This window comes from Notothenia coriiceps, unplaced genomic scaffold (assembly GCF_000735185.1).
Source record: "Notothenia coriiceps isolate Sejong01 unplaced genomic scaffold, NC01 NC01_scaffold00013891, whole genome shotgun sequence".
In the NCBI taxonomy this organism is placed as follows: domain Eukaryota; kingdom Metazoa; phylum Chordata; class Actinopteri; order Perciformes; family Nototheniidae; genus Notothenia; species Notothenia coriiceps.
In genome coordinates, this window is record NW_011346592.1 from 40355 (window position 1) to 59960 (window position 19606).

Genomic DNA, 19606 nt, shown 5'->3' on the forward strand with positions numbered 1-19606 from the left:
AACAAAAACTGTCTCCAGGATATTAAATAAAACAGAAAAATCAAGAATTTTCTTTCTTGGCATTTATATTTGTCAGGAGCACGACTCCTGACATTTCCCTGCGTTTGATTTTTATATTTGCTGTTGTAATTTATTGTCTTCTGTGTGCTAAAGTGTTTTTTATTGCATGTACAGCACTCTGGCTCGACCAAAAATCGTTTTTAAAATGTGCTATATAAATAGAACTTGATTTGATTTGATTTATATTTAACTAAAGCACTGGTTCTTCCTTTATGGTTGAGTTCCAAAGACTGCATGAAATGTAAACTAGCAGAGATTACTGCTAATAAAAACACTTTCTTTTTAATCCAAGAAGAGGCTCTGCCAAACCAAATATTTACACAAAAGACTAACTAGATTAGTTATTTTTAAACTCACATGGGGAACAATTAAGCCAATACAGCTGAGGCGTTTGAAAAAAGCTAATTGTGTCTCTGCATTTTTGTTATTTCACTCAATACATCAATAAAAAAAACTAGTCCAGTCTTAAAGTTACATCTTTAGGTTTTGTCTAAACTTGAGTAAAACATCTGATAAGGAGGTGATAAGAGTGTGCTCATGCATCTGCTTATATGTTTGGGACACAAACTTCACTATCTAAGAACAAGGAAGGACACAAGTCAACAAATAGTTTATGGTTGATAGACAGCATAAACAAGTGCATTCTTTAACATTTCCCCTTTTTTAGAGCTAGAAAGTCCCTCTAGTCTAAAGAGTATCTGTCAGCGTCTTTCGGTGCATCGGTGCAGTGGGTGGGACTATGCATCGATCCGAAAACAGAGGGAGGTACAAAGAGACACACACGGAGAAAGTCAGCTGAAGCTTGTTCACTCCTTCTCCGTGTCCCGTAAGGTTCAGCGTGTATCTGTCGAGAAGTTACCGGCGGAGGGAGTTTAAAACACTTTTGTCTGAATCCGCGGAAGAAGAGGAACAAAAAGAAGAAGTAGCTTTGACAGCGTTTTTACCCGCTCAAGTGGTACATCTTTCCGACAGAGCCAGTGAAAGGTGAGCGATTTTAGTAACTAAAACTCTGATAGAACAGTGTTTAGAATTATACAAGAAACATAGTTTACTCAGAAGGAAAACTTTAACAGCATGCCACTGTTTTATTTCACCTATAGCTCCTAACAGCTTTTTTCTTTATTTCCACAGAGATATTTCAAAAGTTTCTGCAAGCAAAAGAGACCACGTTTTAAGTCAACGCAGCAGTATGATTCTTACGAAAAAACATTGCCTTCTGTGATGCCAAATGATGGTATCAAGACGTCATGATCTTCTTTTGTTGTGTGGGAGTTCCTTATCACTTTCACACTGAGCAGGGATATTTCATTGCAGAGAGCTAAACATGAACATAAGCATGGTTTTAAACGAATCATGTAACAATACCACCTGCAATGACACTCGCATTGTGAATGAGGATGGCAAGCCAGTTACCAGCATCATCATGTTTCTGGCTGCCGTGGTGGGGAACCTCCTGGCTCTCTTCATCCTGGGGGTGCACCAGAAAGAGCATCGCTCCAGGTCCTCTGTCTTCTGCATCCTGGTGACGGGCTTGGCCCTCACTGACCTGCTGGGCACCTGCCTCCTCAGCCCACCTGTGTTCATCTGCTACGCCAGCAACAAGTCCCTGATCACTCTGGGGGGTGCGGGCCTTTGCAACCTCTTTGGCTTTGCCATGAGTTTCTTCGGCCTGGCTCCCACGCTCATCCTGTGCACCATGGCCGTGGAGCGCTGCCTGGCCATCAGCCACCCTTACTTTTACTCTGTACACATCCGCCACAGCTTTGCCAAATTCACTCTTTTCTTTATCTACCTCTTTTCTTTGGCCTTTTGCCTCCTGCCATACAGCGGCTATGGAAAATTCAGACAGTACTGTCCCGGGACGTGGTGCTTCATCGACATGGACGCCACTGGGGATGAAAAGTCCAGCTTGGTGCTTGCCTTCTCTCTGTCCTACTCTTCTCTCATGGCCCTGCTGATTTGTGCAGTGTTTGTGTGCAACGGCTCAGTGATTGTCAGCCTGTGCCAGATGCACCGGAGCCAGATGATGCGGCGTGGCTCGGTCGGGTCGGCGGGGAGGAGGAGGAGGATGAGCCTGGCATGGTTTGTACAGGGGGAAGAAGAGGTGGACCATCTGGTGCTGCTGGCACTTATCACCGTCATCTTCGTGATCTGCTCCCTGCCACTCACTGTGAGTTCATTTTTGGCATTCCCTTGTGTTTGTGTGTCTCACAGAATGAAATCCATTTTTTGTTTTTCCACTCCCTCTCACTCTCTCTGTGACTTTTACAACACATTTTGTGGATCCTAGCCAGCAATTATTTTTGCAGATTTCACCTCTGAATCATGATATGTCAGCATGCTATGAATGTTATGTACAGTGGACAAAAGTAAAGACCGGACAACCTATTGTGACATTTATTGAAATCAAGAGGAGTCAAAGAAGGTTTCTGAAACGGGAACAGAAAGAAGGAGTGAAGGTATTGTTCCCCTTTAACACGAGTCCTTGGCTGGACGTATGTCTCAAAGCTGACAGTGAAGGGTAGTTTCAAGCATGGAGATTAGTTTTTTTTAGAATTTATGATGTATACTACTTCCCCTCACTCTCTAATCATTATGTACATAGAAAGCTCAGCTGGCATGGCGACCGTTGCTCTGGTATGTGTTTGCAATACTGTTGGAGATTCCACTAATAAAAGGTGTGCCTTTTAAAGTGCAGCCCTCCTCACACAAAGCATGCTGGCTGTGTGTGCATGCACTAAGCTCCATATCTGTCCCTGTTGGAGAGGAGTGCGCCAAACCTGCTAACCCTGGAGGACTGGTCCGACAGTGCCTTTCCCAGAGGGCAACGCTCCATTTAGAGGAGGTTGCGCTTTCCCGTCTATGCCCATAAACATCAGCCTGATGTCACTGACATTTGGGAAATAAATATCTGCGTTGCATTACAAAGGCATCCTTACCTTCACATGTGGTAAACCTTGTTAACAGCGGTGGTCTGAAGATCAGTTAGTTTACAGGAATCAGTAAAAAGGTTCTCAAGCTCCGTTCTTTGCCATTTACTCATCGTCTGCATCCGAATGGGTTGTGGTAAGACTTGGTTTGACTAACCTACAGTGCATGCAGCTGCATTTGCTAGGAGTAGTCAAAGAGAGGGCCCTGGGGAATGAAAATGATGACGTTACGCACACTCAACACTGAGTCAGACTTCAGGAAACAAAAATCCCAACTTCAACACTTGCAAATGTAATTTAGCTGTAGTTGTGGGTCGTTTCATATTAGAAAACTTGCAGCTTTGCCATGAGTCTTGTTACCTCAATTCTTTCCCTTTTCCTTCTAAAATACATTTTTCTTCTCTGAATTGATTGGAGGACTTTCACGACCCTAATTTTAGATGTACTCATCAATATTCATATGTTAACCATCCCTACCAAACAATCTAGAGTTACAAGCATTCACTAGTATGTTACTCTGAATAATTCAAGACCCCGTTATTAAGCTGTTAGTGATTCATGCATCATCTCAGCAGACATTTCTGTTTTTGTGTTAGCTTGTCTGCCAATGAGCATGTTCATCATTGTGGTTGTAACCGATACATGTGATACATTGGTGATAAAGCACCACAGCAGACTTAACAAGTTTCTAAAAAGTTGCAGCTTCACGATTCACATCAGTTTCTGTGGCCTGAAGCTCACCGGGTAGTGGTAAAAAAGTCTTATTGTTTACTGTGAGGAGAATATAGTCAACCACATATTTAGTTGATGCTGCTTACAGCACTGACACAGTTCTGACGTTTGTTCCTTCACTTGCACAAGTATTCAAGATGCATGCAATCATTATTCCTCCACGTGTTACATGCGTTTCCATGAAGTCTTCATTTGCTCAAAGCGCTTTCATGCATCTGATAACATCTTGAAGAATGATGTTTTTGAAGCTTTGATGGCATCAGCAGGGACTGCACGCTGTGGGTGAGATTGCAAACAGATGCTGGAAACCCAATGCTTCCCTTTCTCATTGTAAGTTTGGCATGTGAATAGACTAAATAGAAACTTGTCAAATCAGAAACATTCATTATTTTCTGTGTTCTGAGTTTGAGTTGCTTTAGCATAAAAACAAATGAGGCAGTATTTGCTCTGTGCATTACAGAGGTGTGACCCTGAATGTTATCTATTATTCAGGAGGCAAAACACATTTACTGATGAAGGAAGTGGTAAAAGATGACCAGATGTGTGGGAACTTTTCAGAAAATGCTCAATCTTTATTTGATGATGGCGGGTGACTTATTGTATATACGTTATCTGTTGGCTCTGTATATTTGAGCTGTTTGCTGTTACCTGATTAAAATAGCTTCCCACGCTGGTCACACTACAACACTGCCATATTATGTTATACATCACCTAACTGATTTAAACACACCGTTGACACATTGAGCAATTAAAGTAGACAGCTGGAGGATAAAAGGTGCCATTAATCTATACAACTTCATGAACATTATCATTGCAGCTGTTCTGTGAAAGAACAGTTTATTGGTACTGATGCAACATAAAACATGAGGAACATCTTGGTCTGTTCTCGGAAACAGAATTGACATGTTAGTGTCATGGAGTGCCATTTGCAGTATATGGTCACTGCTTGTTAAACATTTTAAAATATAGATAAAAAAGCCTTCACTAGCTGTAGCACGGTTGTTTTGGGGGGATCTTAGGGTCAGTATTTCATACACCTTGACAGGTTTCCCTCTAAAAGGGAAATCCACAGGTCTGGTTGTCCTCCTCTTTGGTTTGTCTTCCTCAGTTCATTGATCAGAGCTGTCTCCTTCAGGGGAGAGGTACAGACTCATAACCTGCACAGTTCCTATGGGAACCACAGAAGCAGCCCAGGGTTAATATGTTGATATAGTCAATACCAGGATCAATAACGTGCTGCACTCATATCACAAGCTTTGTGCAAGATTTTACATGTTTTTAACTGTACATTAGAGAATGACATAGTTCACAATGCAAAATAAATCTAGCCTCAATAACCCCATGGCATGTTTTGTTTTTAGGTGACTGTAACTTTAATCCAGAGCTGCACTCTGGGATGGATTTGAATCACTGACGCTTTGTGTAATGAGAGGGTTTCCATTACCATGTCTTAGTCAGCAGGCTCTTATTGACTTGTGCTTGAGGTTAGAAAAAAAAGATCCATAAACTGAATTATATTTAATTGCGCTGTTGAAAGTTTTATAGTTTTAAAAATAGTAGCTGTAATGGATTATTTACACTAAATCAGATCATGAAATTGAAGTCAAGAAAAATACTGGACTAGAGGTCAGGAAGTTGTAAAACCTGTGGAGTTGTTTATAAACAAGTTTATTAAAAGCCTATTTTGCATGCACTGTTTCTCACCAAAATTAAACTATTAAGGAGATGATTTTAGGAAAGATCTCAACTCACATGATTTACATTCAAGTTTGCATTCCAGAAATCTTCATCTTTGCTTTTGTTGGCACAGTTTTACATTTATTGGCACATTACCAACATGAAGATCTATCACAAAGCCTAAAACCAAAGCATTTAAACTTGAGGATTTTCTTCCCACTTGGTTAACTACATGTCCCTCTATCTTTTCCCTGTGGCTTCCAAAAAAATGCTCAAGGGTTTCACAAGCACAGTTCCTACGATATTGTAAAAAAATAATAAAAAATACCGCATCACTTCCAATAGCTCTGAGCAAAATTAGCCAGAGGGCAGATTGTCAATAAAAAAATGAATAACAGCTCTGACACATTTATAGACACTGCCGGGGATCATGCCTCATACATCTTAAATCAGGTCTGTCTGACAGTCAGTAAGAGGCAACATCTTCTTTTGCTTAAAGCCACAAAAACATACAATGTTTCACCTTTTCAGGGGCTCTGAGACTAAACATTGATTAAGGAACCAGCTAATAGTTATACATCATGAAGAATATTATGTATAAGCTAGGAGAGAGCCTGCTCTTAATAAACAATAAGACAAACGTGGTTTAGCCGCATGACTCAGACCATAAGCACACAGCTACCTGCCAATAGTTTATAGACAGCCAGGATCTCTTAAGTCCTTCGACAGGCCCGCTCAAAGCCGGATTTAAAGCCCACTGAAAATATGCAGAATGAGAGGCTTTAACTACCCACATCCAACTGGATCCAGATTTAGTGAATCAGTATGAATGAAAAGGGGAATTCCTCAAATCCAGACACATCCAAGATGCCTGAAAGCTGATATCCCTGTAATGCCTCCCAGAGGTGCTGTTACATGAGTCTACTTGTGCATCAACACAAAATGTGGAAAACATTGGTTGAGGTCTTTGTGACGACAGCACAGTGTACCCTGACCTTTGAGGTGTCGGAAGTATGCATCAGGCATGGGAGAGGTACCGTCAGATATATAAGACTTACATGCTGTAATATGTGTGAGTCGAAATAAGAACTGGTTTTGTTCTTGAGAAGCTCCAGGTGTTGCTGGGAGATAAATACCATTGGGAGCTTCATCCAAGTTTCCGTGAGGGAAGATGATGCCCTGCAATAAGCTGCTGGCTTTTAAACAAACAATGAGGATTCCCTTCCTTAGTGGATGAACGCTTTATCCTCTATTCAACCTATACACCACACACACACACACACACACACACACACACACACACACACACACACACACACACACACACACACACACACACACACACACACACACACACATACAAATACACACACACTTAATATGTACACACACAAATACTCCTATTACAGCAGTCAGAAGGCTGCAGGCTCACTAAGCTTTCTCTTCGTTACTATTATTTTTCTGGTTTGTTGTATGTTGTCACACGCAGGAGGAACTGAACAACAACTGACAGCAATGAAGGTCCTCGAGGTAACGAGGTGTATATATTGAACCCATTTAGTGTTTCATTAAAGTGTGTTGCAGCTGAAGAACATGGCCTCAGGCTTTAGTCAGACAATAAGAGGTGCTGAACAACATTATGAAGGCTGTGAATGACAAAGTGTGTAAAGACGGATGTAGAGAGCAGATTCGAGATTGCACGTTTGAAGTCAATCCCCTGAAGTAAACTTTATTTTTTATAGCAGGGTATACATATCGTTATTCTGAAGTGTATCAGCAGCTAAATGTTGGCTGTTGTGTGCAGGGAAGGTAAGGTATTTTGTGCTGAAAACAGGTGCCTGCTGTCACTGGAACAATGCTGATGAAAATGAGAGTGAATTAAAAAGTTGCAGGCTAGAAAAAACTAAAGAATGAGCAGAGAGAAACTCAAATTCTTCGTACAGGTAATAACTGGGTTGAACAACTTTCATACAAAATCCATCTTGTGTGAACAATATTTAGTGTAAACCCTTTAAATCGTATTTCTTTCCTGCGTATCCCCTCCATTTTCTTTCTTTTGTTCTAGTTTGAGTTTCCCTATTTAGATCATAATGCGTCACAACTTTACGGTTAACCCTGTGGGGAAATCTTTGCGGATTTGAAATCAATGTAATGTTGCAATGAATATCCTCTTTGGTTCTTCAGGGCTTTGTGCACCATATATTCGTATTCCTTTTCCCTTGAATGATCTTTATCTACGTCCAATCAGACTGCTTGCCACATATTTTCTCTGCAGCAACACATTGAAAACATTACTTTGGTGGTAAAAGCGGGGGATGCAAAGCGGGAAAGTATTCTCAAATTCATTTGTTTGCCGGTACTGCTGATTTGCAATCACTCAATAAATATGTGAAAGGACAGGCTCTTAATTAACATATTGTATAAGGAGTCCTTGATAGATCCTGTGTGTTTTTATGGATAATTTACATCATCACTTTTGGACATACTGCCTGTATTATTTCATATTGAATAATAATACCCACTGCAGCCAAAATTGGGCCAAAAATTATTTGATATGCATTCACAGTTTGACAATCATTTAAGTTGATTTTATTATTTGTGGATGGGTTTTCATTGGGCAGTATTCTTCCAAGGTCCCATCGACTGCTCTTTTATCTACAACAGGTGCCCCCCCCCCCCCCCCCCTTAAACCAGTGTCTGTACGTCTTATGGGCGGTCCTTGTGGACGAGATCTCTCGGTAAAAACACCAGTGCAGAATCACACTAAGCTGTGTGCATCTGGCTGTATACTGTACATACGACAGATGGTTAAAGGCATAAAACGTGTGTACATTCTATGTTGGTTTTAAAAAATCGACTTTACTGATAGATTTAAATGCCACATCTGAACGATTTATTACATTGACCAAACCGTGAAACAGTATTGATTTTGGCAAATGTGATTAGTTGTTGGCCGAGCTTGCTTCTTCAGGAGATGAAGAGTGGTCAGCCAAAACTAATTATTCTTCTCACATCGACTGCTGCCTTCAGGCTGATTTGTTTAACAAGAGACATGAAGAGACATGTAGGACGTCTTCCTTAAAATGCTGCCATTTCATCATCAGCTTCTCTTTTATGACCTGAGGTTATGTTTGCCCCATGTTACATGAAATGATATTTATTTAGTTTGTTCTTGGAGACGTTAATCAATAGCTCACACGCAATATTTAGTGGTTCTTGCCATGTGTGTCCACAGTTATTTGTCTATCCATCAGCACCTTCATTGTTCCCACAGCATTGTGTGAGATGTGTTCCACACCCAAGTGTAGAGTTTCTCAACCTCAGGGTTGGGACCTCTTGTGGGTTCACTTGATATGTGTAGACTGATACATTTATATTTGTTTGTTCCCAGTATATTTATTAAATAGTCTTATAATAAAACAAGTTTCTCTCATGGTTTTAAAAAGACGCTGGACCCAAAAAAAGTAAAAGAGGAAGGCAGGTATAACAAAAAGCAAACTTTTAATTAAATAAAGCTGATACAAACACAGGACGACCAGACAAGGCGAAACAAAACAACACAAATAAAGAAACACTGAACAAGTACAGACCGCAGGGCACGAGAAACAAGAGCGGGAACACAGGCAGGATATCGGAGAAAACAAACCGGTACAAAGACGATGAACTGACCGGGAACACTAGGGAACACTTATATACAAGAACAATCACAAAGACAAGACACAGGTGGAGAAACACAAGGGCAGGAAGTAATACAAGACACGAGGAGAGAAAGGCATTTACAAATAAAATGGGAAACCAAAACTAAGATCATGACAGTTTCAGGCCTACACTGAAAAATACATTTGGAGAATCATGCTTTTGAAAACTTAATATATACTGTAAGTATGCCATTCTAAAATTGAACATGGCTATGTTGGAGATAAACTTCAGGATGAGCAGACACTGAAAAAATATGGCTTTAAAACTATTAGTACCGATTTAACAGCATGAGACAAGCAACGCATGCTTGTACAAATGTGTTATAGAGTAATGTGTCTTTTCCCTCACCAAAAATATTTGGATAACAGGCCAAGAAAACACACAAATTGCAGAATTTGAGCAGTTACAGAGTTTATGTTCGGGGACGGGGAAGCTGATCTAAGCTGCTATCAGCTAGGAATTAAAAGCCTGCTATCCATTGCTTTGACATTGCTCTTTGCTAATAAATAAGCAAGAAGTGAATAAAGAGTTTGATATTTAAGTCAGAACAAATCCAGGTATTTGAACCGGGTCAAAAACGGAGTAAGGTAATTGAAACCATCCCTGGTGATGGCTTAGTAACAACATCTTCTTAGAAATGTTGGGAGAACAAAGGGATTCTTGTTTCATACTCCAACTCTCCAACAATGTCAGGAGATTTATGGCCTAATAAAACTTGGCTGAGCAGCAGGAGGGAAATACAATACAACAAACGATACTCCCTCACGTCAAACGAAGCAGAATCTGCTCATCTGTTGCTGTGCCCAGGGACTTGGGATGATGGAACACGTCGGTATCCAACAGATATTATAAATGACTGAAACCAACAGTTTAGGGTCACGCACTTCAGGTAATCTCAAACATTCATCACGAGAAGAAAAAACAAGAATTCTCCCTTGTGATTTCTTGCATCATATTAAATATTAAATACTTGTGAAAGAATTCTTGAGTAAATGAGTTGTTAGCCATGATTTCAGTCCTCTTACCCTTTTCTTGTTCCTTGGAGTTAATTTCAGAGGTTATGATTCATGAAGTGTTTGCGTTTAAAAACACATTAGATGACCAGTCTTGCCGTGCAGGGTGTTAACTTTTCTATCACAGCTTATAAATAATGATGATTCCCATGTGACGACACCAAATGAATCATTCATCTTTCAATTATTGATTATTTCTATCAAAACACTCACACTTTTTTTCAATTCTGGGAACAGGCGATATAATGTATTATTTGTGGTCTTCCTAAAATGTTGTTGTGCTGTGTATGAAACGAGTTGTATTTTCAGAGAGCGTCTGAGCTCTTTGAATACTGGGACTAAACAAATCTAACAAGATAATTGCAACCAGGCGGCCTGGAAAGAATCTATGGTTTGGGATTTAAAGGCCCAGTGAACTCTCGCTGTTGTTTACAAGTGCACAGAAACTGAAAATATGTGGTGGGAATAAAATCCCCCCCACTCTCCTCTACTCCCTGAGAGTCCCTCAATGTCCTAAAAATGCTTCCAAAAGTCTTGTGTGTAACAAAAGCTTTAAGATTGACTTTGTGTAATGATGCTGATAAATGGTAAGATTGTAATATGCGCAGCCCAGTTATGAAACTAGTTCATGTTTTGAAAGAAAATAAGTGAAATGAGAATAAGTGGGTTGATGCATACCAAGCATTTAAAAATAGATTTGACATATTGCTTATTCATTTTGAAAAAGATCCTGACACCCTCCCAACACACACATGCTCCCACCATCCCAGTAGGAAAAACCAGTAGGAATGCTGGGTACCAACTGTCCAGACAGACAGATCATTAATATAACAAATGAGTTAGCAAACATTCTCAGGATAATTAAAGATCAAAGTAAACACACAAGCACAGCCGAATGTGTGCTACCTGTACTCACACTCATTCACACTACACACCGTTGTCCTAAATTGATTTGTGGTTGTCTGTAATTCACCTTAGCAGCATGAAGAGGAAGTGCGTTTGTTGACCAAAGTCTGAATTATGCAAATCTGCACTGCGAAATGTGTTTTAGTTGTATAAAGTGACATTATAAGCCATTATGCAGCAGGTGGTGTTTTAAAGCGCTGGCATTACTGCAGCCTCATTCCCGGTCATCATCTGATTAATGCTGTAATCTTCCTGTTTTTAAACCAAAACAGTGTAATAATAATTATGTTGTTTTTTCAATTCATTTAGGTTTAATTAAGTATATCATGTTAGTTTGTCAAAAGTCCAAAAAACACCTACAGAGTTTGTGTGAGACATGACAGATTAATTTGGCTCTGGTCAGTTGTCAGAGTCAATCTTGGGAAAGTCATAAAACTGCAGGCCGGCAGTGCTTGTCAAGGCTTGTAACTCTTTTGTGTGTGTGGTTTGTTTGTCCTGTTACAGTCTGTAGTTACCTTGCTTAAATGCCAAATAAAATTATCTAGTATACCACAAACCCTAATATTGTTATAGTTATTGTCAGATAAGCTGAAATCTGTAACTTTTATTTAAGATTTGAAGTAGTTAACAGTATGTTTTTTTTAGATAAGAAATGTCAGACATACAATTTAATATTTCAATTGTGGGTGAAAATAGTACCATAGTTTTAAAACAACATTATTATTTCAAGTGAATGTTGTTCAATGACTATCATGCCCTACTTTTGAAAAATGAGATGATGAAGTTTGCAATGGCTAGGGAATGAGAAAGGATGGATGAAAGGGGGTCTTATCGTCAAACAAAACACACGTATAAATCAACAATAATCTCACAAATTGAAATTTCCAGAACACGACAAAAAAGCCATGTGAAATACAGTAAAGGCGGCATTGGGCTCTTACACTTGAGTCGCTCTTCTGTTGCAACAGCTTTAAGATTTTACAACATGTCAAACTCAGTCTATTCTTATCATGTATTGACACATCAACATGACACTTTGTATTTCACTCTGCCCAAGTTTGAAGTTGGGGTTTCTTCTTTCGCAGTTGTTTCACTTCCTCTTTGGTCTTCTCCCATCTATGTTTTGTCAGCATTTTCTTCAGCAGCACCACAAACTCTCAGTGTCTCTCACGCCACACAGTTTGAGCTCACAGTGACCATTTTGGTTTGCACTTAATTCTTCAGCTAACATCACTGGTGATCATTATAGATTATGTAAACATAATTTTTAGTGAGTTACTCAGATGAGTACCAGGAGACAGCGTTTGGTACTCTGGTACAATTGTGGTGAAGGCATCTGAGTTAGATGTATTTTAACCTAAATGTCTACATGCATAGCAGAAGATGGCATCTTTTTTACAGCAAATTCCAGCCAATCTCTGTTTTTAAACCATGAGCTGCAAAATGACTGCCTAACCCCACTGTACAGGCGAGTTGGGAACTTGTTTAAATATACCTGGGCAGGCTCTGTTTTGCCGAGGTCCTCTGGCACTTGCGGGCCGCCGAGGGGTGGCGGTGTTTGGGGCAACGAAGACGGCTGCTCCGGGGGCGAGGCGGACAAAGCGGCGGCGGCGGCACCTCATGACGCATCTACTGAGTACTTAGTACCGCTGTACCGGCACCGTGCCGGTACTCAGTAAGAAGTAACGGTACCATATGGGTAACAATCAGAAGTCCCGGTACTGCGTACTACCGGTGAGTACCGGCCCAATTCAAGCACTGATCATACCCACTCCTTTTTCCTCTCTGTATCTTCATCTACCTCAGACCACACTAACCACCCCCTCACTAACTTCCTAAATGCTCAATTGTGGAGCAGTGTATTTCCCCTTCAGTGTGGAAACATGCATTACATTAAAGCACCTTATGACTCATCACCAGACAGTTTATCATCGTTTCCTTCTGGAGGTAAATCTGGTAAAAGGTCAGCGTGGTCGTTCAGCCCGGGGCAAATGTATTGGTTTCGTTGGAGGAGCTTGGGGAGGTTTGAGGCTACTCATATGTTCTTGTGAAGCCTGGATCGATTTATTTGACATCACAGCGTCAAGCAGGAACAAATGACAGACAATCATGCAGTCAACGTGTGTGAAAACTCAATGAACAGTATCTTCAGTCTGAGGATGGAAAGTGACCTAGAGGTTAATGATAGGGCAGATGAAGAGTGGACAGACTGAAGTTAAATTAGGAGTAAGAACTCTTTGTGTCACCTCACTGGCTGTGAAACACGTTTTAGTTTCTCACACCTTCGGTAAACTGTGCTGCTGTGTCATACTGAACATTGATATCAGTCTCCTGTCTTTACATTGAGAACAAGGAGTCATTATTCTGTTAGGCCTCATAAAGACTTTAGGGCAGTTAGCCAGAATCTGTCCAAGCATGCCTGCCAGCCGCTTTCAAGTTTAATTATTAACACACTCTACTTGTTTAACCGGTACATGAAAAGGACATTAACATCAACACTTTGAGCTTTCAGAATAGGTTTACATGATGTAACTATTTCCCTAACCCTATAATCATCAAGGATTACTATGATATACACTACAAAGGCAAACATGTTGAATTAATGAACTTAAAAATGTATCAGTGAGGTGGACAGGAACTTAACAGATACAATACACATTACAATACAAGCTGTGTTTGAAGCTTGTTCCCCTGCCTCCAAGATGAGATGTTTTGTTGTCTGTCCAAGAAACAGGAATGTGATCTTCTTATCCTAGACTGTCTGTAGGAAAGCAATTAAGCATGTTTCCCAAAAATGTTGCACTACTCCTTTTAAAGTCTACTGTAGCACTGCAGAATTTCTCTTTCTTTCTGGCTCTTTGCTGTAAACGGTGCTCTCTGAAAGGCCTGTAATCTCTGCGCTGCCTCCTCTCATCTCCGTGTAATGATCCCACAGTGAAACAGGATCAGGAAGAAGGAATGGGGAAGAGTCCTCCAGGACCATGAGATGGGAAATAATGGCTCATAGAGTGCAGAGATCCATTATGTGGTCTGCTTCCTGAAAGACACAGCGATCATCCGCCCCATTTAGCGTCTTATGTGTCTCTGACAGGATGTTCCCATTTAAACCAACAAGGTTCAGGTACTCAGTCAGCAGGATATCGAAGTAAAATAAAAAATCTTCACGCCTAAAATATCAATCTAGTTCGCTTTGATATAGCAGTTGTAGAGATACATTCAGATTGCAGATTACTGAATGGTGATGAATGTGGATGTGTTGTGCATCTGCCTGCAAATGTACTGTATGCATCTGTATATACAGTACATGTGTGATTGTGTCTATGATTTATGACTATGAGCTCGTCGTTCTTTAGAAGCTTTAAGCATTGGCGTCATTCTCTGTTCACCTAAATAATCCCCATGCACTTGGCTGCTGAGCACCGCTTCTGGGCTCTTCAAGCACAGACTGATTCATTAATATGCTCCTGTTTAAGGAGAGCATGACATCTCATCAGTTTTGGCCCCACAGCATGCAGTCATTTGGAGAGGACGGCTTGTGATTTGTGGCCTTCTCTGCAGCGCTTGAGGTCTGTGGAGAGGACCATAAGAGGCAGGGTGGCATGCGGGAACAGAAGCAATGCTGAGGGTGAAATGTGGAGGGAGACAACAAAGGCAAGGAATGGCTGAGCAAATGAAGATGCATGTCTGTTTGAAATGTTTCTGTAACATCGCATGATGAATAAAGTGTACGATAACTCCTAGTTGAGCGCTACAGGCATTTGTCATCGTGTTTGTTAGTGTGTTTAGCGCCAGTAGGCCTAAGATGCATTTTTACTTCAAGTATTATTTCAAATAACAAGTTGTTGCTAGCGCGAGGTCTGTTTTTGTGATAGTTAGTGGTATCTTAGTTTTTAAGGTCAAAAAAGGACATGATTTCACTTTTTAAAGTTTTTAAACATGAGCACCCATGTGTGAGAACTACCTCTTGCATTCTGCTGATGTCATTGCAAACAGATATAACTTATACAAATATTAGGTTTAGACTAGCTAGAAGTTAATAAAAACTAGTGATCGACCAAATAATCTGTCTGCCAATAAATGCGTCACATTTATGCCATTTAAGATAATAGGCATGTCTGTTTTAACAAGGCCCATTGGTGTTTTTATAAAATACAATTTTACTTTGGCAAGAACAGAGAAGGTCACAACACTGACATTGTTGTTTGTTTCTTGTTTTAAAGTTCAGTTTTTTAAATGCATTTACATTAATATAGTTGATTCACTTTTATTTAAAATACAGTAAGTGCAGTGGAGACAGGGTGACTATGTTATATTATGTTCATCTAGGTTTAGCAATTCTATGTCTGATCATTTGATAACATTATTACTTTTTTATTTATTGTTTTATCCAATGCAGAAGAAAATCCCCTAAAACAACACAATAATAAAAACAAGAACAATATTTCTGCATTATATATCAGCTATTTCCCCCCCCCCCCTCCCCCTCTCTATTAATATTGGCCTCGGCATGGCCAATTCAAAGACCAATATGGCTTGAACTCTACTATAAACCTAAGATAACTAAATGTAGTAATGGATTTATTAATAGATGCAACCCAATGTGCTTTACATTATTCATTACACAACTTGGGCATATTGTGATTATAATCCATAAAACGTTTTTGCTTCATGTATTAAGCCTCTGCATTCAGTGAGAATTCAACAACAATCCTGACGACATTGGTTGTGCAATTCAAGAAATTTGACATTGCCTCCTGAAACCTTGAATACTTCCTGAAACAGCCAAGAACATCTGTCTGTTGTTAGGTTCAAATGTGGACTCTCACCACTTCTGATACAAATAAGATGACAATGGTGTTCCAGGGTGTGGGTTTTTAGTTATTACACCACTGATCTCAACCCTTTCTTAGAAGAGTCACAACATAATTGCTGTTGTTTTTGGGTCTGCCGGCCTCTTCTTCCCTCTCTTTCTTTCTCATGGATGTAGATCAATATGTGAGCGACCACATCCGTGTGAGGTAATCCACTAAATAAGCATGGAGAGGACAGAGTAAGCCCTGTGCCTGCTTGATCCCTGTTGGCCTGGCTCTGGTCTTGCTCCCTCTGGCCCTTCCCACTTTAGATTATTAGTTTTCAGTCCAGGCCCTAGCAACAGGGAAACATTTACTCCAATGTATTAAAGCACTCTATCAGCACAGGTCATTAATTAGACCACTGTTTGTTGGATATTTCATGGAGGAAATGGAGAATTGTTGATAGAGAAGAGGAGCGAGGTGACAATGATGCTTCCTGGGCCAGCTGATGCTTCTCTCTCGGCAGGATGAATAATCAGCCAGCTGCTGCTGTCTGGGCTGCTTCCCTGCTGACTGTCATACCTTAAAGGTCAATACAGGAAGGAGTTGTGGTTTTCTTATTACAGGAGCATTTTCTGCTGCTGGATGCAGGACACTTTGTACGTCTCAAAATTGAAGTGCTCACACCCAACTTGTGGTTTGAAGAGAGAGAGAGAGAGAGAGATAGACGTTAATGTTTGGTATAGCCTAGTATAACAAGAAGAACCACAGCTTTGCCTGTCACTGACAACAAAGTAATGTGCTCTCATCTGGTTTTAATAGTGCAGAAAACACCATCATGTTGTTACAGAGGCTTGATGTAGGTTTGTTTCTATTGGGACCCGACCAGCAGTGTAAAAAAGTGTTTAATCAGTTGGGCTGACGGGTTACCAAAGCTCTTGTTTATCACTTTGAGCATTTCTCGTAAATCCCACAACTATTGTTCTGGTTTGCTTGTTATGGGAAGCATACAGTACCCAAAACACTAAAGAAAACCGGCTCCAAGTGTGCCGACACCCAGATATAATGCTCATCTTGTTCTGTGAATTAAATAAACATGGTTCAGAGTTATTTATAATCTAAACAACGAGTCTTAAAAAGCAAAAGAGTCGAAGCTAGTGTCCAGACAAATTACTGATGATCATTTAGGAGAAATACACCCAAAATATCTAAGCTGATCAGAAAGAGATTTTTTTAGAGTAATACAGAAAGTTGGACAGGTGGGTAGGGATAAGAGAAGTGAAAGACGTAAAGCCCAGTGTTTGAGGAAGTATTCACATCTTAACTTAACTAAAAGAACATAGAGCACACTGTTAAACAAACAAAACATCAGGGACAGAAAACCAGCGTTTCTCTTGCTTCCATGTAGGGGACTCAACTCTCTAATATTTTAAATGTTTTTTATTTTTAAATAACCTCAACCCTCTTTTTCTTCAGATTGCAGGCTTCATCAACGCCATTCACCCATTTTGTGGCGACACAGAGAACCTGACAGCCTTCCGCTTCTACGCCCTGAACCCCATCGTGGATCCCTGGGTCTTCATCATCTGCCGCAAGTCTGTGTTTCGCCACCTTGGCTCTCTTCTGAGCTGCCGCTTCAGCAAAAGAGCCGTGAAGACGACGGCAAACTGCGCTCTTTCTTTACCACTTGACAATCACATACAGCGCAACCCCCCAGATGTGACAGATCCACAGACAAACATGTACTCCGGTTTACCTCTGTGACCCCACAGATGACCTCTCAACTGGAGGCAAGAGGCTTTTTTACGTCTCGTAAAACATGTTGAAATGAAACATTTGCAAACAGGATTCCTGCCCTCACCATTTAAAGGCACACAACATTGACAAATCTTTGTCCATGAACTAACTTTGGAAAAACAATTGCACTAAGTCTTAAAGTTCCATTGACTCATGGAAACTGTTTCAAAGTGTCATGGAGAGATGTCCCATTAACAAGCAGCACTGTAACATAGCACTAAGGACCACATTAAACCGTGACATGCCTATAAATATTTACTATAAACTCAGAATATAGGTCATCACTTAATTGCTATATCGGTAAACAATATGCATGAATGTACACTGTCTTCTTTTTCTCTCAGCCTTTTCTTTACGACACAGCCGGGTAACTCTACTAATGGACATCTACAGCATCTATGACATGAGAAGCAAGTCACACTCAACATGTGAATCCATTTCAGAAAAAGTTGTCATTTGGTTTCCCTGACAAGGTGCAGTGTAAATATTATTATAATGAATGGAGAGTAGTTAATCATGTCACAAGCCTAAAAGTCTACAGCCATGTCAGCAGTCATTTTATGGCTTCACTTTTGCAGAGCTGTGCTTTGAGCTAAATGCTAACGTCAGCATGCTGATGCTATGTTTACCCTTTCAGTTTGTCATGTTTCCTTGTTAACATTTGCTAATTAGCACTGAACACAATGTACAGTACAGCTGAGGTTTAGGAATATCATAACTTCTTTAGTGTTTTGTCATAAAGTGAAAAGTTAAGGAGTTGGCACCAGTGCGTGAGCATCAGGGTGTCATTCAGCAAAAGGTCAAGGAATCACCACAAGTCCTCAGGCTTCATCTTTTCAGGATCTTAAATGTGAATGATTTTATGGGAATCAAGTTGCAATTCTTCTGTGGTGAACCCACAGACTTACACTGCCATCTCTTGAGTGATACCGGGAGAAAAAAAGTTGTTTTCTAGACAAATGTTGTATTTACATTGTACTGTTCCATGGGCACAGGCTGATGGTACTTTTAAACAAATGAATGTGATATATATAATTGGAATGGATATGAATCGTGTCTTTTTGATTGTTGTTATTTAAAAAGTACAGTTATAAAATAATAGCAAAGCACTCCTGAATTGCAATAGATTAGGAGCAAAACTAAATAATCTGTTTAAATTCAAACTAAATTCTCTGCCTTTTTGAAAGTTTAGATCTAATGTTTGATAAAGAAATAAAACTAGACCACATTTTTGATTTCTCGAAACTACACCATAGAGTGCTGATGTAACCTGGTATCAAAGCATTACTAGTTCATTTTATTAAGACAATAATGATAAAAAGGACACTTTAGTTGCCCTAATAATTCCTATTCCTGCCTTATCATTTTATTGCAAACACATCTACTTCCTCCCCTTCTCTTTTGTGTCTCACTGATTTCTAAGCTACCTATGAATGTTAAACTCTGCTGCTGCTTAACGCACTGTGAGAATGTGTTTTGTGTTGTGACTTTAATGCTGTACTGTAACTGCATTTAAATGTATTTATGCCTTAATGTTGTGTTTTCTTACAATTGTGCCGGTTTGGTGGAGTGCAAAGCTACTGGGATACCAGACATGAGGTATTTTTGTATTTTCTGGCTGTGTTGCACATATCATGTTTGCTTAGTCATTTGAAACTTAGTCATGCATGACCTGAGGAAAGAAAGACACGTTACCACTTGAGTTGTACATTAATTCGTATTTAAATGAAATTATAAATGTAAGAAAAATATTCAAATAGTGTTTGCTATACGTCTCACACTTTGTTTGTGTGGAGTAATATATTGATATAAGGATAAACGGTCTCACAACTTATGTCTGTGTATGTTCCCAAAGAGAAATGTTTATGCTGATTTTGTGATGTCCAACAGTCTCTGCTCTGTATCTCAGCCCATGTGTAGTTCTTGACTGTCATAAGACCTGAGCATGTTTGCTGCCCAAATAAACAGAAGATGATTGTGTTTGAGTTTGGACCATCAT

At 39.9% G+C, this 19606-nt stretch overlaps 1 protein-coding gene across 1 annotated transcript; it reads left to right on the forward strand.

The window, feature by feature from the left end:
• The first annotated feature begins 877 nt into the window (after positions 1-877).
• Positions 878-19606, forward strand: ptgir (prostaglandin I2 receptor). Its single transcript, XM_010774342.1, has 3 exons — positions 878-1044; positions 1192-2230; positions 17287-19606. The coding sequence occupies exons 2-3, from the start codon at positions 1385-1387 to the stop codon at positions 17572-17574; spliced, it is 1134 nt and encodes a 377-aa protein (XP_010772644.1). The 5' UTR covers positions 878-1044; positions 1192-1384; the 3' UTR covers positions 17575-19606.

Excerpts from the sequence above, each read along its gene's own strand:
- ptgir (XM_010774342.1), top strand. The coding sequence starts at position 1,385 with ATGAACATAAGCATGGTTTTAAACGAATCATGTAACAATACCACCTGC. Across the intron at positions 2,231-17,286 it reads TCTGCTCCCTGCCACTCACT|ATTGCAGGCTTCATCAACGC; the intron begins GTGAGTTCATTT and ends CTTTTTCTTCAG.